Here is an 18,725-nt window from a genome sequence, read left to right as displayed (position 1 = left end):
GACCTGCATTCTCATGGTGTATTTCATTTCATTAACAGCAGGTTTGCCAGGTTCACCAGGTGCCCCAGGGCCTCAAGGACCCCCAGGCCCTAGTGGAAGATGTAATCCAGAAGACTGCCTCTTTCCTATGACTTCTGCCCAGCAGAAAGCAGGTGGAAAATGAACACTACAGAGGGAGACGTTGTTCCTGGTGAGATCTCCATGCCCTTGGAGCTGTTGATCTCTGCTTTTCAGCCACGTGCTCGCAAGGCGTATGATTTCTGGACCGTTTTTCTTTGCTTTTTTTTTCCTCCGATGTGGCACAAACATCCGAAGCCACCATCAGAATCCTATCTGACAGTAATTGCAAATCAGTATTTTTCAGACGTTTCCCAACTTTGTTCTGTGTGTTTTGCTTTGCCGTGGCTCTGAGTTCTACTCAGTTTTATATGAAAATGCAAGCGAGCCTATCACGGGCTCTTCAGAAGAAATCCCATGAGATGATATGGGCCACAGACGACATACAGTTTGTGAACTTATCAACACGATTAGACTTTGATTTCTGAACCTGAATTTTTGAAATTTATATTGGTATTTTCTTCATGTTTAAGTTTACTATTGTTGCTTAAAAACCATCTTTCTGCTCTTTTGAGATTGAGACAGCACATTACTGCTGTCGATTGTTCTATGGCTGATTTTTACGAGAAGTCTTATACCATCCTACATTCATTCTATTTATACAGAAAAATAGGCAATAAGAGATTCATTTTTAAGTTATTTTTCAAAAGACAAACTATGGGAGACTCTTTATTAGGAAGTCCCCAAACTCAGCATAGCCAACTGTTGAAATGACTTTGTGTCTTCCTTGCTGTGAGCTCAATTTGAAGTACTCCTCATAACATTGAACATATGCTACAAGAGAAAGAAGGAACCAAACTGACCCTATGCTCACTTCAGTGAGTCTCCAGTGATGAAGAAATTGGTTTTTCCCTAAGAGGTGTTTGGTGGTTGAAGTCAAAGTATCAAGTACCAAGTCTTTGGATTTTGACAAACTTTAGTAGGCTGGCAAGACTTTGTGCTCTTTCATGCGTTATTTTTCTGATCCCCAGACCCCCAATTAGGACAAAGCACAGGACTTGTAGTGACTGAAACAGAAGAGTCCTCACTTTGCAAAGTGAGGGTTAAGCACCAGCAGATGAATAGGTGGAGCACACACCATCCTAAGGAGAATCATGGATGTTTTCCTAGAAAGAGTCCAGTTCTGCAAAGGAAAGATGGAGATTCTACATGAAAGGCACCCCATGCTTCAAAACGGTGTGTTCCGGGTTTGGAGATTTAGCTCAGTTGTAGAGCACTTTCCTGGTAAGCTCAAGGCCTTGGGTTCCATCCTCAGCTCTGGGGGAGAAAAGAAATAAACAAACATATACTCTAAAAGGAAGCAAAATTCCAGTGGGGTTAGCTGAATTATCCAGCGGTATTTTATACTCCCTACCCATTCATTGTTTAGAGCAACTTTTTGTGGGAAACAACTGATTTTCTAGAATATTTAGCACAAGGATGGACATTGCTGGAATCTAATTCATTGGATTCCTCCTCCACCCCCCCCACCCTGCGCCCAGAAGCTGAGCGTGCACCACCAGAGCCCTTCGGTCACAGAGACTAGTTCACACCTCAAGGAGCAGGACATATTTCACAGGATAAAATGGTGTTTTCTACCCACTAATTAAAGCAGACAATGAGTTTAAGAAAGCAAGCCCCCTGAGAGTGGGGAAAGCTGTGAAGGATTTTCCCGGGAAGCATGCCTGATGTAAGGCAGAGTTTGTTCAAATGCACCCATGATTTGAACTGGCTTTCCTTACAAATAGATGAGCTGCTGGCCGGGTACTGTCAATATAATTGTGCATAAATATAGCTTTTTAGGTATTTAATATTGAGTTTTCGCTGTGTATTTCCATCCAAGTGTATTCATTTTCCAAGTCTACTTTATTTATTTCCAACGTTTTAAACATTTTGTTGCGTATTACTTTATTTTCTTTCTTCTGCAATACCTGCAATGGTGCTGTGTTTTAAACTCATGCAATTGGAAGATGCAGACATTTGCATATGTATCTTCATAATCAAATAACAGTCTACCCCCCCATGTACATAAGGTGAAAAGATGGGTGCTATGTGTATATTTTGAGATTTCAATTTGTTAAACTTTCTGAAAACTTACCAAATACCTGGCACATATTAATTTACTTGAATTTGCTGTAAAGCTAAGACTTTTATATGTTTTCAAAGATTATTTTTCATATTAATTGACAGGTTATTTATCCTTTTGCCTTTTGGTTTATTCAAAAATATTTATTTCATAATTTTAATATTTTCATGAACATTTGACTGGTGATCAATGCATTTGGGTTTTTTTTATTGATCAGTTTATATGTAGAAAAAGATTTCTTGTCTTGTAAATTATATTCAATTGCATTCACTTCAGTTCCACACAACAGAAACCTTTCTTTTACGTAATATAGTAGTTATTATTCTTCCTTTTTCTAATTTCTGTGACTGTGTGACTGCGTTATTTCTGTTTTAAGGATTTAGATTTATTAATGTGACTTCAGGAGGGGATGAAATGTTACATGATACATTTTGAGAGTGATCTGTCACCGTGGTTCAAGCTCATTTTTAAAACTGGGGTATGTGACTAAGTCTGATATAACTAGAGAGCGGGGCCTGAGATTACATAGCACAAACCCTGACTCATCTTGAAAAGTTGTTTTTCTTTTTCTGCCTCAGCTGTAGTCATAACTACAGCTGTAGGGCTACAAGGAACACTTAGTCTAGCTAGCATAGCAAAGAGATTGGCAGGCGCTCAACCCTTTGATAAAAATAAACAGGATAATTTGGTCCCCCAAGTAGAATGGGAAATGTTCCTCTAAATAACCATTTGTTTCATTTAAAAAATAATTTTAAAAAGCTGTTTACTTTAGGTGTTGTCTTTAGCAAGAGGAAGAATTATTAATTTTCTCTCATTCGTACTACACATATGTTTAAATACAAAATAATTACAGGCCATGATGACAATATTACAACTGGTTTTTTCCCCCCCATAAACAAAGATTTTAGAACTCTTTAAATTTTATGCCAGTTCCGTTAGCAATTTTAGTTAGAAATCTTCCTATGTAGACTATTCTATTCCCAGTTCATTTTTTCTGGCTTTTAGAGGCAAAAGAAAAGAGAGAAGAATGACCTAGGCATTTGTCCATTGTTCTTTCCGCATGAAAGCATTGACCGCTACTTCCAACCACAACAGAAGCAGTCAGTCTTGAGTTTTTCAACATCTTACCTTGATCAGAGCCATTTAAAGACTTTGACCTCCTGTACTTTTTTTTTCTGTATTTCACGACGTAGCTGAAGATTGACATTTTGCCTACTACAAAGCTTAAGGAATTATTTCACAATATACTGCCTATACATATTACCATTTGATTCTGAGTTAATAAGCAATTTCGATAGCTATGTCCCAGACATGGTTCAGCTCTTCTGCATTTCTGAGAAACTTATTACATACCTCCTTTGTCCACAAGATGGTGTTGGCAGCAGTTTGTTCAGAGGTGAACAGACTCCCAGAAGTCTAAACCCTAGAAAAGTTTGGTGAACAGCTAAGTCAGACATTGGCCTTTGCACTTTTGTTTTGTAAATATTCTTTGTTATTCATTTAGTTAATTTGCGTTTTTTCCAAATTTTCAGTAGCTTTGTGAGGCGAACACAATAGCTTTTGGTTTGTTGGTTGTCTCATTTGTATTTATTTATTATGTGTATACCTATATGCGACCTGCGAATTTGCTATAAGGCTGTCTTATGCCACTTTTGCATTTTCGTGACTAATGTGCACACACTAAGTATTCATCCCACCTTGCAGGCAGGGCAGGTGTCCTGACAAATGAGACACATTTAGCTTAGCACAAGGAGCTATTTACACATTACACAATGTCTAAACTCCTTATTGCTCACGGTAAATTTTGCAATTAAATTTATACAATGTCTATTTTTCTAGAAATATGTCACCCTTTCCAAAACTAAGTAAGAAAACTGATTTTCAAAATGCCATCCTTTTTCTAGTGTTGGTAGCGCTATCCCAAGACTGAGAATTGGGTACAGTGATGTTGAGGTGATTTGAATGACCCAGGGAAAAGCTGAACAGATTTGACATTTGCCCTTGTCCTTAACTTACTTTCTACGCTTGTCTGGACATATCTACCATGCGAAGACACATGGTGTTTTCTCTCCTGGCTTCAGAGTGGGACATACTCTCCTTTTGTACTCCTCTCGTCTCAGAGATTAAAGAGCCCCTATGAGGAGAATCCCAGGAGAGTTTAATTATCGCCCTTTAAGTCGTGTGCATAAGAGTAATGTTGTAGCCCATTGACTTGTATTTCTTCATCATCAGTGTGTAAAGTGGCGTTTGTTGGATCAAATATATTCAATGAGTGGGAATTCCAGGATACAGAAAAATTTTATTTACTGGTATAGCTGGAGCGACCACAGCAGCACGTCACTTAACCGAGTCATGGCTTAGTTCATCAGTTTGGTTTGATTGAATGAAGCTTCCAGCAGCCCCAGAGAACACTGATTCAGGCAAGCAAACCAGCAAGAAAATAATGATCCAAAAGACAAGAGGAAACTTAGTCTAGCAAGAAACAGCTACACAGAAAAACGTTCAAGTTTGATTTCAGTAGTGATGTATGATTTGACTCAAGATATCAGCTGGTTGCTTCACAGACTTGCCCAAAGTGAATGGACTAACTGCTCAACATGTAACATGAGTCTGGGCATTGCTTGACCATAACAAGCTGACAGGCATCAACATTCAATTTACAACTTTTTATTTTCCTTTGGTTCTTAAGGTATATTTAGAGGATAAATGCTTGTAGTGAATTTGAATTCAGATTGTGTTATTGTCTATTTTATAACTATTTATTTTTAAAATAACATTTGGGATGTATTTTTCTCCATTTTGTTTGTTCACTATCTTACCTCATTAGCTATTTCAGGTTGAGTTTTATTACACTCACTTCATATCACTTAATGATAAATCCCAGTGAATATATGCTTGTAGGCCTTGGTTCCTCTAGCTTTATTATGCGTCAGGAACACCTTGCCTCTCTCAGCAATAAAGGAATCCACTCTAAATCAGGGACCTCTAAGGTGCAATTCTTAACACTGTGTCTACTCTTCAGTCCTTCTCCGTGGCCGAAGCTCCACCCCAGCTCTGTTCTGTTAGTTCTTAGCCACACTGAAGCTTCACAATCACCCTCGCACCAAGCGCAAGCCCACAGCATCCATGGAGCCGGGGACTGTTCTGCTGGAGGCTCAGTGTCTACCACACCGGCCTCACAGTATGAACTTGTGACCTTCCTCCCTGGCAGACTATGCAAAGCCCAGTATATTGATTTCAGATGAGAATTATAAATGGAAATGGAAGTAAGAGTGAGTCCAAAATGATGCTCTCTTCTAACAGAAGTTAAAATCAAAGTTAGACTCCTTGCTAGAAAGAACTCTTAGAAAGCTAAGAAGAGTGTGACTAACTTTCCTCCTATAATAAGTTTCTTAGCATGGCAATACATATTTAAATATATAGTATGTTTTCTAACAGAAATTAATTCAATCAAAATATGCCAGTGGCTTTATATGTCTATATGGACTAGCTAATGACTTAAACAATACTCAACTATCCTTGCCTTCATATTCCCTTACAATAAGTGGGTGCTCTCTAAAAAGTATTGTTGTCTTCTCATATGCAACTGTGAACTTGGAGACCAAATAAAAACACATCAAAATAAACTTGAAAAAGAAGACACAAATTCTAAGACGTTTCTTAGAGTCAATTTCCTCCATTTTTTTCCTCTTCAGTTACAAATGTAGAATGAACGACAGCACACAAAAGCATGGGAAACAGAAAGTTAGTGTAAATTGACAGTTTTTAAGACACAAATATTTATCAGACAGCACCCTCTTGCCAATAACCAGATCTATCAAGCATGCTACAGGTCTTTGGATAACCTTCTCAGTGCCATTTGAGCGTGTGTACTGCATATACAATATTACAAATGGCCAACTTGTATTTAATATTTACTGAGCCATTGGTACTTAATGTTCAACATCAGAAGTTCATAAAAAACAAGTACACAACTGGACAGTATTTTACTACACAAAATTCATAACCTATAAGGCCTAACCATGAAAATTGTCTTAGAGTTTTAGACTATTTATGGCCATTTTCTGTAACACGAGGGGGCCGGCTTGTTGGGGTTTCTGTCCTGCCCGGTACCCCACAGCCGGCAAATTCCAACGAAAATTACACACAGGACTCCATAAGATTATAAAGCTGATTGGCCCATTAAGTCAGGCTACTTATTAGTTCTTATGACACATATTACCCCATTATCCTTATCTACGTTAGCCATATGGCTTGGTACCTTTTTCAGCTGGGCAAGTTACATGCTGTCTCTTCGGTGGTCTGCACAGGAGTGGCAGAGGAACCTCCCTGCTTCCCAGAATTCTTCTGTTCTCATTGCATCACCTCTATTTCCTGTCTGGTTTTCCCGCCTATACTGCCTGCCTGGCCAATCAGCGTTTTATTAAAATATGATTGACAGAATACAGACAATTCTCCCGCATCAATTTTCCATTTGTCACAAAAGAAATAGCTCACTAACGTCTCATTTTTAGTGCCATTTTTATACTCCCTCTCCTAGGGTTACCAGCATGCTTAAAGGTAATTCTCCTGCTATTTGGGATTATTTGTGTTATGGGAGATTTTCCACCAATATTGGTTAACTTCAAACCTGGAGATTTTATACCTCAGAAACAATATATCTCCAAAATTTAATAATTCAATTGTAAGTGATCTTTGAAGCAGGGGTTTAAATTTAGCACATTTGGGGTCGGATCTGATAATGTTTAAGGGTAGCAATATTGGTTTAACAAGCTTGAAATATAAAATATTCCACATCAGTCACCAAACTGTATGACTACTCATTCATACTCTTCCAACAAACAGAAGACGATTATCCAAAATCAGCAACAAATATATGTGCTCAGACTAGAAAATTGGTTTCATACTTATTAACTAGCCTGTTGGCTATTAGGATTACGCATCAAATCATCCCATCTTGGAAACATGAGTAGAAAAAAACCAGAAATCATCTGCTCTTGACTAATAGGCCAGTTTCTCAGCAACTTCAGCTGTCTACGCATTCCCCTCTTGACAGGTTCTCTGATCGACACTACCCAATCTCTAAAGCACATCAAGGAAGATCTGGATACCTCTATTTTGCTAGGAATGCATAGTAGGCCTGCCTGGGTTAAGCAGCCATCTTTCATGGAGAGCATTCACTAGGCACATTTATTTTTTGAATTTTTTTCATCAAATATTAGTGCTTCGCGCAAACTGTTTCGTTTAACTGAAATTTACAGTGGGTTGGTTGTTCCTGCCATTTGGGATGTGCTAGCTTTGCATAAGCTGTCTGTAAGTGGCTGTCCCCAACATTACTGTATCTGTGGGTCTTGTTGTCCTGCCTCGATATGCATCAAGTTTGTGTAACAGTTGGGTGAACTGATATTTGAAATTTTATTTTTTTATTTCTTATGAATACAATGTTATAGGACTGAGGAACTCGTTTAATTACTTAATTTTTCTTTTCCTGTATTTGGGTATTGTCACTCTAATTAAAGATAAAAGCACTTTGATGAAAAAATTGTTTCTTTGCATGTTTATTCTGTGTCATAGAAAATATACACCATTTTTATATAATATGTCATAGAGAACTGTAACAGACGCCTCCATTCTCAAAGTTGTCTTCCAAGCAGGGGAAGGACAATCTAGATAAATGGTGCTGACACATAGCCAAGATGGAACCTTTCTCTTTATAACAATTCAAGATAAAATCACTGAACTACATGCTAAAAACAATGTAAAGAAATTCCATGCTACAGATTTCATGTTTGATTTAACCAAACAACTCATAAGTAAAGAATTCACATGAGAAACCCTTGGTATAAAACTATCAGTAGAACCTGCTCTTCTTTGACCGGAGTTTCATAAACTAACTGAGGACATTGAGTATTGTCTCTGTGCGGGACAAGTCTCAAAGATGCTTTGTAACATAGGAAGTACATTAGCTCTGACTGGTAGTTCAACTACATGCTGATGGAATAGCAAGTCGATGCATTTATGTAAACAATGTTAATCTACCTGAGTGATCAGAAAATATCAATAATCAAAAATATAGTCTTTTTAAAAGGGAGAGGTGGGCTCTAATACACTAATCTCATTTCCCTCAATGGAAAGATCATTTAGACAGAAAGTTTGCAAAAGAAAACTATCGGAACTGAATCACATTTGCAGAACATTCCATCTAGAGGTAATAGAAAAGACATAGTTCAGAGTTTTGTTTTGTTTTGTTTTGTTTTTTAATTGGGGCACATTTACTATGCTTTGTGTTTGGTTTCATATAGACACTTTTGTCAAGTACATGGTGACAATATGAAGACACATCCACCTCTTACCATGTTGTCCCTTTACTCCTGCTCGTTCCTGCCCCAGTAGCTCATGTCCGTCCTCCCTTAGTCTCCCTCTTGCTCCATGTCATATGTATATGTATACATAAATAAAGATAATTTTCTGATACATAGGACAAAAAGTCAATTTCATCAGTTTCAAAACCACTTAGCGTCTGATTCCCAGCCCTGGTAGAGTTGAGTCTTTCCCCTGACCACATGGCCATGGGAAGCCACTGGACACACAAGACTTGCTGGCTAAGTCACCCATTTCCAAACCAAAATACTATAAGGGATCCAGGACCCCTTCTGGGTCTTTTTAACCCTTCTGGTAATAAAGGCTCCAGGATTGCCTGCCATGATAACTCTAGCCAATTCTAGAGCAGGGGCAGTCCCTGCCCCTTGGGGGTTCCCTTGTAGGGGAGACAGTCTCCATAGAGGCACAATCCTTCCAACTCTAAAAGTGTTTAAAACTGGATGCAGTTCTATACACTCTGGTCCCAGGCAAAAGGCTTGTGAATGGTACTCGTGGGTTCAAGTTCGATCCCCAGACACCCTTGGAGACAAAATTTATTCAAGTTAGGACTATCTCACACCATATGTTAGTTTGAGTTACCTCATCCATGCTTAGGAGCTTTGAACTCCTGTCTCCTAGCCTGTTCCGCTTGTCTCTGTCTCTACCCTTCCCTTCTATCTCTGTTCCTGTCTGCTCTTCCACACTAAACTGTGTAAATGTCTCATCCTTCTTTTCATTACAGCCTGTAAAGGAAACTGGAGAAACAGGCTGTTCCTCCGCTTCCCCAACAGCCTGGGAGACCCTCAGTTTGGACTTCGGCGAGACTTCTACAGATGGCTATGACTCTTTGAGCCTGCGGAGCCACATCACTGGGTCTCTAGGACTCTACTTACTCTCTCCTAAACATCTCTTTTTCCAACTCTTCCACTCTATGCTTCTGCCCGCTCTCCCCTGGGGAAAGTCTTGTCTGTCTTTCTGTTAAAACGTCCGGTCTGTGTGTAAGAATGGATCTGTGCCTGTATGTTTACTTCAGGTTCAGTTGGATGTGTAAACATGTGGCCACTGCATGCTTGTTCCTGACTGGTCTTGGATGCCTGACTGTATGTGTTCTGTGTGTCCACAAACTGCCTGGGATCAGAATTTGCCTCTGGGCTTTTCTCACCCTGAATCTGATATAATGACAGTCAAATTTATTTTATGCTGTTCTACCCTATTAAACAAAAACAAGTTAGAAATTGGATATAGTTTAAAATATGTAAAACTGATATCTCCAGATTGAAACTGTTCTGGAAAACACCACATGGTCTACCACCACCTTAATTAAAGATGCCATTCTGACTAAGGTTGAAAAAGAGGGAGATTATATGAGTTCACACCATCTTAAACAAAAATGACCACATAGAGATGGCCCCACCAAAAAGACATTAGGTATCCAATATATTTTTTGATTAGTATAGATTTCTGTATTACAATTCCTGTCCTAAAAACAAGGTTCATGAAAGATGGGACTTAAAGCAATGCTGGTTACTGAGGTGTTAAAGCTGTACCTCCAAGCATTCAGGTACAGGGATGTATCTTGTTGGCAGCCAGATTCCACAACATAAGAATAATCCCCTTGACTAGATTGTTTACAGTGCTAAAACTTGGTTTTGCCTTCCACAGATTATGACTATGCTCTATGTCTTAGGACCACAGCTGAAAAACAGAGACTGGGGTATTCCTGTTTTATGAAGCAGCAAGGTGATAACCTAAACGGTCCGATAAAGGGCCTCTTCTTCTCTAAGGTCTCTTCAGGCTGACAAAAACCAGTTTCAAAACATATCTCACCTTCTTGCTTTTACTAACATTGGTAAGCTGTAGCTAATTTGGTAAACAAAGTCATAGAGAAAACAGTTATGTTCTGTAATGGTATACTTAGACATACAAATTACTTCATAAAGGATCAACTTCTTTGATATGTTCAGATATTATCATCCATATGTGTGTGTGTGTGTGTGTGTGTGTGTGTGTGAATGATATATTCTTATCAAAGTTGAGCCTAAACAACATTTGTATAGTTTAGATATACCTAACAGATAATGATCCCCTGATCCTTGAGAAAATGACTCAGGTGAAATTTATCCTCCTCAGAGCTGATGGTGTTTGGTGACTAGGGTACCGACAGACTTACCAGTTTAACAGTTCTCCCCCTGACCCCCAAAGCCACAACCACCTTGATTGCTCCTTAGTTCATTAGTTAAGTTTCTTGTTGAAACTACAGACAGGTTTGCCTCATTCACTGGCTTCATAGTACAGGATAAAATTGCTTTTCCCAACAAAAAACAGGAAGCAGTTTGGAGAGAACTACATCCAAATTCCCTAAATGGTCATTTATCAATGTTTGTTTACACTTAAAGGGGGTTGATTGTTGCCAGGCATGGTGGCACACAGCTTTAACCCCAACACTCGGGAGGCAGAGGCAGGTGGATCTTTGTGAGTTCAAGGCTAGCCTGGTCTACAACAGCTAGTTCCAGGACAGGCTCCAAAGCTACAGAGAAACCCTGTCTCAAAAAAGGGGGGGAGGATTGATTTAAGTGATTAAGGGTCACAGTCAATTTCTACAAAATAGGGCATGCTATAGAGATGAATACTTTGCGTCAGTATGGATCTTAGTCTATTGATACAAATTTAAGGTCAGTTTTTTATATGTATATTTCTGTTCTTCATTAAGGTAATGTGTTTGTGCATCTCATTTAAAAATGTAATGTATAATTAAGAAATACATACTAAGAGATAATCATCTATAATAGTCAAGCCTCTAGTCATGTTACTTAGGTTTTCTAGATGTATAGAGATATATTTCAGATGGATAGTTATTCTTCAAACCTTTCGAAGACTAACAGAATATGGCATTCAAAATGTTTTAAGAATGTAGGACTTTTTATGACAATAAGACACATCTGTTCCTGGTAGCACCAGTCTTCTTCAAAAGGATGATGGGCAGTAAAGAGGCTCCTTATTGAGTTGGTTAGCCATTTGGGCAAGAAACTGCTCTTGCCTAGACTGCTTCAAGGTATGCTGTATGAACTGGACATGTAGGACCCCCAGAAAAATGACTACTCTTGCCTAAAGGTGAGATAATCCTTTAGGGTTCCTGCTTCATAAAAGAGTCTTCCAGACATTCTGCAGGATATAGAAGAAAGTGACTGACAAACTGCCAATAGAGGCAAAACAGTCTTTCAAATTTCCTGCTTCATGAAAAAGTCTGCTAGATGCTATGGACCTGTAGGCTGAAGATGGATGCCATAATGGCACAGAAAAACTTTAGGTGGCTGTCCAGGCAGTAAGATGTCTCTGCCAATTTTAGAGCTTTGGAAGTTGCTTAAAAGGCACTTCCTGTTAACTTAGATAATAGTATATCCTTCTGGTGTCTTTGATGGAGTTAAAGAATACATAGTTATAGTTTTCGTTAGTAATGATAAAAGATAAAGGAAATATAAATATTATAACTGTAATTCATGCTTGATAACTGTTTTGTTATATGTAATTTTACCATGTTAAATTCAAAACCTTCCATTTTATTTAGACAAAAAATGTGGGGTTCCCCTCTGTATGTTGTGCATGTGTTTTGTTAATGAATAAAGCTACTTTGGTCCTATAGCAGGGCAGAATAGAGTAAGGTGGGAATTCCAAGCAAAGATAGAGGAGAAAATAGGTGGAGTCAGGGAGATGCCACATAGCTGCTGCAGGAGACAGATGCTGGAAGGAAACTTGCCAGCAGGCCACGATCTTGTGGTGATGTACAACTTAACAGAGATGAGTTAATTTAAGATGTAAGAGATAGCTTGAAATGTTCAAGAACCATTGGCCAAGCAGTGATGTAATTAATACAGTTTTTGTGTGATTATTTTGGGTCTGGACAGCTAGGAACAAATAAGCAGCTTCTGTCTATGGGATCACACTGGATCTATAACTCACTTTCGGTTATACAACCATTTTTGCTATATTATTTTTACCAATCTGTAAACATGGAAAATTTTTTCTTCCTTTCTCTGGTGTCTTGTTATTTTCAGTGTAGAGGGTTTTCATATCCTCAGTTAGGATTATTCCTGGGCATTTTATATTTTTTGACACTATAATAATGAAAGATTGCTTTCCTGACAGTTTTCTCCATGTGTTCATTATCAGTAGGTTAGAAAGCCACTTACTTTGTATCCTGCTGTTTTGCTGAAGGATCATTCATTCTAAAAGCTTCCTGGTGGACTCTCTTGAGTTTATTATAAATAGAATTATAATGCCTGCAAATAGGAATAATTTTATTTCTTCCTTTTCTATTTGTATGAGCAAACAGTTTCTCCAGTAAATGAATGAGATCCAGAATATGTAGCAAACCCAACTGAAGAAGAAAAATATCCAATTGTAAAATGGCCAAAAAATATAGATATTTCTCAAAATTTCAAGACATATAAATAACCAAATGAGTGCATAAAACAAGATCTCAGTGATCATTAGAGAATGTGAAACAAGCCACAATCCAACTTTACTTAGATGGCAATAATAAAAAACAACACTAACAAATGCTAGCAAATATGTAGAGAAAAGAGAAGCCATACAGACTAGTAGTGGGATTGTAATAAAGTCATTATGAAAAATAGTGTGGGGAATCAAAAATATATATAAACCTATAAGTACAAATAACATGAAATTCAACCACTGTGTGTTTGTGTACATGTTCAAAGAAGATTAAATCATTTTAATCTTATAGGGCTCCATGAACTCTCTGAACAAAGTGCACATGTGTATGGACCTGTGCATTCATCTAGGAGAAATGAGTTCATAGTTTTCATTAGAATTTCTAAGAAATCTATTAAGTCTCTCAGCACACACACACAAGCACACACAATATCTGTCACAGGTAACCCTATGGACTAGTAGGTACTTTTCAGATTTCTCTTGATGGAATAAACCAGTAAAACAAACACATTTTTAGAAGTAGCAATAAGTCAAAATTTTAATGTATATAAACAAATTCAATTCACTTTTAAGTGCATTTAACACAACTATCCATTTAGAAACATACAAAAGATTATGAAACCATGTTTATTTGTTCTTTGGTACAACCAGAGATGTTACCTCAAACTTTTAAAATAAATAATGTCAACAATAAAATGTATGCATGTCAGGGTATTAAAATTACTTCTTTGCTTTCATATGGGAGATACAAATAGGTTTGGGGTACAGTACATACAAGTCACAAATTCAGCATAAAGATGGAAACCACTGTATGATGTAAATAGATCACTTCCATGACACAGCTGATATAAAGATTAAAGCACCAATTTTATTGAATGTAGTGGGGTTTCTTCCTTACTATTCTAGCAATACCTGAATTAATAATATAACTGAATTAATAATCTGAGGACAGTATCTGAATTGAAATGAAGATAACTATAGCAACTGAGGTAAACTGGACAGTTGTTTTTGTTCGTTGGCACAGTGGCCCACAATAAATCACATATTTACTCATAACATACTAAAGTTCAAGATCCTTGGAAGAAGATTATAAATTTGGCTAGAGGAAATTTGATTTTGATTTTTGTCTGATGTTGCACCAGTCTTCCTTCCATGGACAAGGAACAAGACTTACTGATAGCACCATTTTTCTAAATCTGATTGTCAGATAGGACTTGTGTAATCATGCTGAAGATGAAGCTTTTAGTCATTGCCCCAGCTTTGGGTGTTTTCCTCCCCCCTGCTCCTCTCCCAGGCATGGTTTGTGAAGAGGACCTCTAACGCTAAGGCCCTCACTTGTCAGGCCCTTTGATAAAGGCTCGTTGACCAGACTGCAGGGTGCAAGAAGCTGGCTCGCAGAAACCAGGAGGGCCTGGGGGACCTGGGGGTCCAGGCACACCAGGAATTCCTGCCACTCCTGGGGGACCTTGCTCTCCATCTCGCCCATTTTTCCCGTAGCTGGCAGGGCCGGGATCACCTGAAACAGACACAAACCCACCCGTGAGAACAAACTATTGATTAGCAGAAGACGCTAGACCGTATAGCCCAGCAGTGTGCAACAAGATACTTAGCCAATGCCCTTGGAGATCATGCACAAGGATGAAATGGGGAGCCCCATTGGTGGATGTGCATTTCATAGACAACAAAGGCAGACAGAGGTATCAGTGTCTGTCTCTCACATTTCCATCATGGCCGCCTCTGACCATATATGGCTATTGATTACTGAAATGTGGTTGGCCCAAATAGAGGTGAACTGTAAGTATAAAATAAAGCTGATATTTGAAGGCTTAATATGAAAAGGTGTAAAATATTTTATAACAAAATTTAGACTTATTACCTGACACAATAATATTTTTAAGCCAGTGGGTTAAGTAAATGGCACAGGCATCACTCAGCATATAGGGTGGTTATGTTGAGAACATAGTTAAGTAAATAACACACCCAAGCTCCCAAGCATCATGACTAGAAACCACAAGGTACAGGTCTTTTCATTAGTGAGTGCATAGCCAACTCTGTCTGGCTTCAGGAGAGACTATCATATTATGTATCACTGACTCCATAAAAACATCAAAACTCAGAATTTTTGAGTGAAGTTTCTACTAAACTTGTCTCCCTTCTTATCCTCACAACACTGAAAACTCTGATTAGATACCTTAAGCCAGTGACTAGCTATATTACTAAAGTTGGTTTCCCCTGACTCTGCACCTTGGTTATGGAAGACTCAGAATCACATGTGCTGGGCTGATTTATGGCTCACGTTGTCTTTCTCATGAGCAGTAGCAGCTTCCCTAATTTCTAATAGTGATCCATATCCAGACGAAGCTAAGCACAGACTTTTAGGACACATGGTTTTAAGGTGTAACTCTATGAACAATTAGAATAAAAAAAAACCTCTAACTTTCATCATCTACAAAATAAGATGATGTGTTTGTTATTAAATTCTGTGATTGACAGCATCAGTTAAATGGGGGACTGTCTTAATTATCAAATATTATTTATTAATGTCTTTTAGAAGATCACACCATGCTGCCTACAAAATTCCATAATTTTACCCCGACATGAGTTTCGCCACAGTGAGTTTCTTGCAGATATTCCTATTTTGGCACCTTCTGAGACAGAGTGCCCCCTAACAAAGAAGACTTTCTAGTGAATGTGTCCCTCTTTGCAGCAACAGTGCTTTCATTCTGTTATCCCAAAAGTGACTCTAAGAAAGCAGTATAGAAGCAACTGCATTTGCTACGGCAATCTTGCTACACAGATCCTTATTCTGTCTCGGTTTTCTTATCATAGGCATTCTGTGGAGAAGTTGAAAGCCAAATCTTCATGTTCAATTGCACATTTTTCATAGGTAAAGGTATACTCCTGCTTTTTCCAGGGTCTTCGGTCTTTTTTTCTGTTTTAGTAGTCTAATTACATACATCCTACTATAATGACCTGGTCATAATAAATGGTATGATTATTGCAGATCTCATAAACTTTGAAGTAAAGGTGAGTGGGAGACCCTGTTTTACACACATCTCACTCTTCTGTGTGTTTTACATCAAGCCCACATGAAGCAGTGTTAGAGGGCAAACCATTAGCAAGATTTAAGGGAGAATAATTATCTTTGAATTATGCATCTTAAGGCTGCAGTTAAGAAGAAATGTGTTATTTCCAATAAATTATCTCATAGGCTTTTATCCAACTCTAAATTGAGATGAAGCAGGTGATTATGCATTTTCTCTAATGGGAGAAAGGCTCTTCCTCATCCACAGCCTCCACAGAAAAGACCAGCACAACAGCCCCTGCAGCACGGACCTCTCCATCCCCTGACATTAGAGACAGCGAAAGGTCAGCTTGACTTTTTTTTAGCTTAAAAAAAAATAGGACACATCTAACTACATATAAAAGGTGATTTTCATGTACTTTATCAATAGGAATGTCCCACTGAGATATGTCAAATTCATCTTGAAATCAGATCAAGACCAGGAGAAAATGACCATGCTCACAAGAAGAATTCAAGTCTAAAGGCTATGAGGACAAGGCAGGCAGCATAGATTAGGGTAATCTCTAGGCAGGCGATGTAGATTAGGCCAACTTCTAGGCAGGTAGCGTAGTTTAGGCTACCTCAATTCACATGCCAAATCTTCTTCGTAAAAATGGCTGTATTAGGAATAGCAATGCTCATTTGTTTACATATTGTCTGTAGCTGTTTTTGGAAGGCAAAGCCATGGCTGAATGGCTGTCACAGAGGACCCCCCCACACACTCAAAGCCAAGAACTATAAGCCTGTAGAGAGAAGCATCCTTGGCAACAAACATCATCCACCAACAGGCCAGGATTAGGAAACGTCCCACTAGCTTTTTACTAAAAGAAAACAGATAATGAGAGAATAATGGAAAGGACCACCAGGGCTCTGTGCCCGTTTGGGGAAACGCAAGAGGGCACTGCGTGGGTGGGAGCTGGAGGATGGATGCCCTGGGCCTGCTCCTGCTAGCAGCTACCACAGGGAAAACACAGCCATGACTCAACTCAGACCTTCCCAGTTAGGGTGTGAACAACTGCTTCCCACTTTTATTTCACGGTAGTAAACTAGCGCCCTCCCTGAAACCTCACGTTAAAGGGAATTCATTCATCCAGATGTGGTGGTGCACACCTTTAAGGGAATTTGTTCAGCCAGATGGGGTGGCGCACACCTTTAATCCAAGCTCGCGGGAGGCAGAGGCAGGTGGATCTCTATGAGTTTGAGGCCAGCATGCTCAACATATAGAATTCAAGGCTAGTCAGTAATATGTAGTCTGACCCTGCTCACACAAATAAACAACAGCAAAAACAGAAAGATTCTTACATTTTTCTCTCACAGTGTCCCAGCTAACACACTGGGAGCAGTGTGAGGATCTTACTCTGTAATTAGGCTGGCCTCATTCACCGCATAGCCCAGGCTGGCCATCAATTCCTGCCTCTGCCTCCCAAGTGCTAGGATTACAGGCAGGAGCTACCATGCCTGACTCGGACCCAACACACTTTAAGGGACATGGGTATTTTATTTTGTTTTGTTTTAACTTGCTGATTTTATTCAAATTTCTTCTTGACCTTTGACAGTAGAGTCAGTGATAGTGTCCGTTCTATCCTAGGCTCATCTTAGAAGAGTCACAGTTAGCCCTAGTCAGCCTTCAGCAAGGGCACCAGCAAGGTACACCCTTGTAGCTACGGATGATGTCATCACCACCAGCATCACCAGCACCACAGAGTGCCCTTCTCTCACATGCCATATACTGTGCTCATGACTGACCTCATCTCCCTCATAGGGAACCAGAGTTAAAAAGGCTAGTCTCCAAGTCGCTGATCTAGAAAACATTGTAGTTAGCAATAAGGGCCCTTCACCCTACTCTAACTGAGCAAACCTCCCATAAATAATGATTGACCAACTTTCCTGAGGTTATATGTGTGGTGGTGGTGATACTGGTGGTGAATTTGTTGGGTCTAACTTGACTATGAAATTAAAAAGAGACCCCAATTACAAAAATTTAGGATTGATTTTTGCCTTTTAGGTCTCTGTCGTAAGAAACTAACTTACTTTAGTGGGTTTTGTCCTGTGTGCATGCCGTAGGTCAGGTAATGGACTGACCATAACAGCTTATCAATTTCTTGAGAGCCTCAACTTGCTCCCCAGGATACTCTAGACTAGTGGATAGGGAGCCTCATATTGAGGGGACGTTGTATTCCAGTTGGAGAGGATTCACAGCGCAAATGCTAGCCTGAGCAGCTACATTAGAGTGTCTATCTGAAGTCTCTATGTGCTGAGAAGACCAGGGTCTGGAGAGCCCCCCCCCAAATGCCTTGTCCAGCCTGTGGGCCTGTTAACTACACCAACTACCTAATGACTACATGGCTTTCTGAAGCATCAACGGCCACACTGCCAAAAGTTTTCCTGACACTAGAGGGCAGGCGTGTTACACTGATGGAGGCAAGCCCTTTTCCCCCAACGCCTTACAAAATGAAATAAGGTATACACACAAATGAAGGAAAAAGACACGCAGACAATTGTCAGCATTAAGTAGGCGATCTGATGATGAATGGAACGGCTATTTAATCTTTGGGGATCTGCCCCAAAGTTACATTTTTTTTTTCTACATGGAGCTTACTTCTGTGCTGTTTTCACAAGATTCTTTATTTAATTTATTTCTTTCCCTGGTGAGTTTGAATGCACAGA

General features: G+C 39.1%; 2 protein-coding genes across 3 annotated transcripts in view; one reads left to right on the top strand and one right to left on the bottom strand.

Annotated features, from left to right (window-relative positions):
* Col19a1 (collagen type XIX alpha 1 chain) overlaps positions 1–7,702 on the top strand; it is a 324,015-nt gene extending 316,313 nt beyond the window's left edge. The window contains exon 49 of the mRNA XM_087898047.1: positions 39–7,702. Coding sequence (XP_087754173.1) covers positions 39–163 — 125 coding nt within the window. The 3' untranslated portion in view covers positions 164–7,702. The remainder of the gene's footprint in view (positions 1–38) is intronic.
* A 5,802-nt stretch (positions 7,703–13,504) lies between these two features.
* The window catches only part of Col9a1 (collagen type IX alpha 1 chain), an 83,104-nt gene continuing 77,883 nt past the window's right edge, over positions 13,505–18,725 (bottom strand). For both annotated transcript variants that reach the window (XM_048430497.3, XM_048430498.3), the window contains one exon: positions 13,505–14,510. In XM_048430497.3, the coding sequence (XP_048286454.3) occupies positions 14,326–14,510 (185 nt within the window). In that variant the 3' untranslated portion in view covers positions 13,505–14,325. The remainder of the gene's footprint in view (positions 14,511–18,725) is intronic.

Source organism: Myodes glareolus, chromosome 18 (assembly GCF_982192425.1).
Source record: "Myodes glareolus chromosome 18, mMyoGla1.1, whole genome shotgun sequence".
In the NCBI taxonomy this organism is placed as follows: Eukaryota; Metazoa; Chordata; class Mammalia; order Rodentia; family Cricetidae; genus Myodes; species Myodes glareolus.
This window is presented reverse-complemented; position numbering and strand designations above follow the sequence as displayed.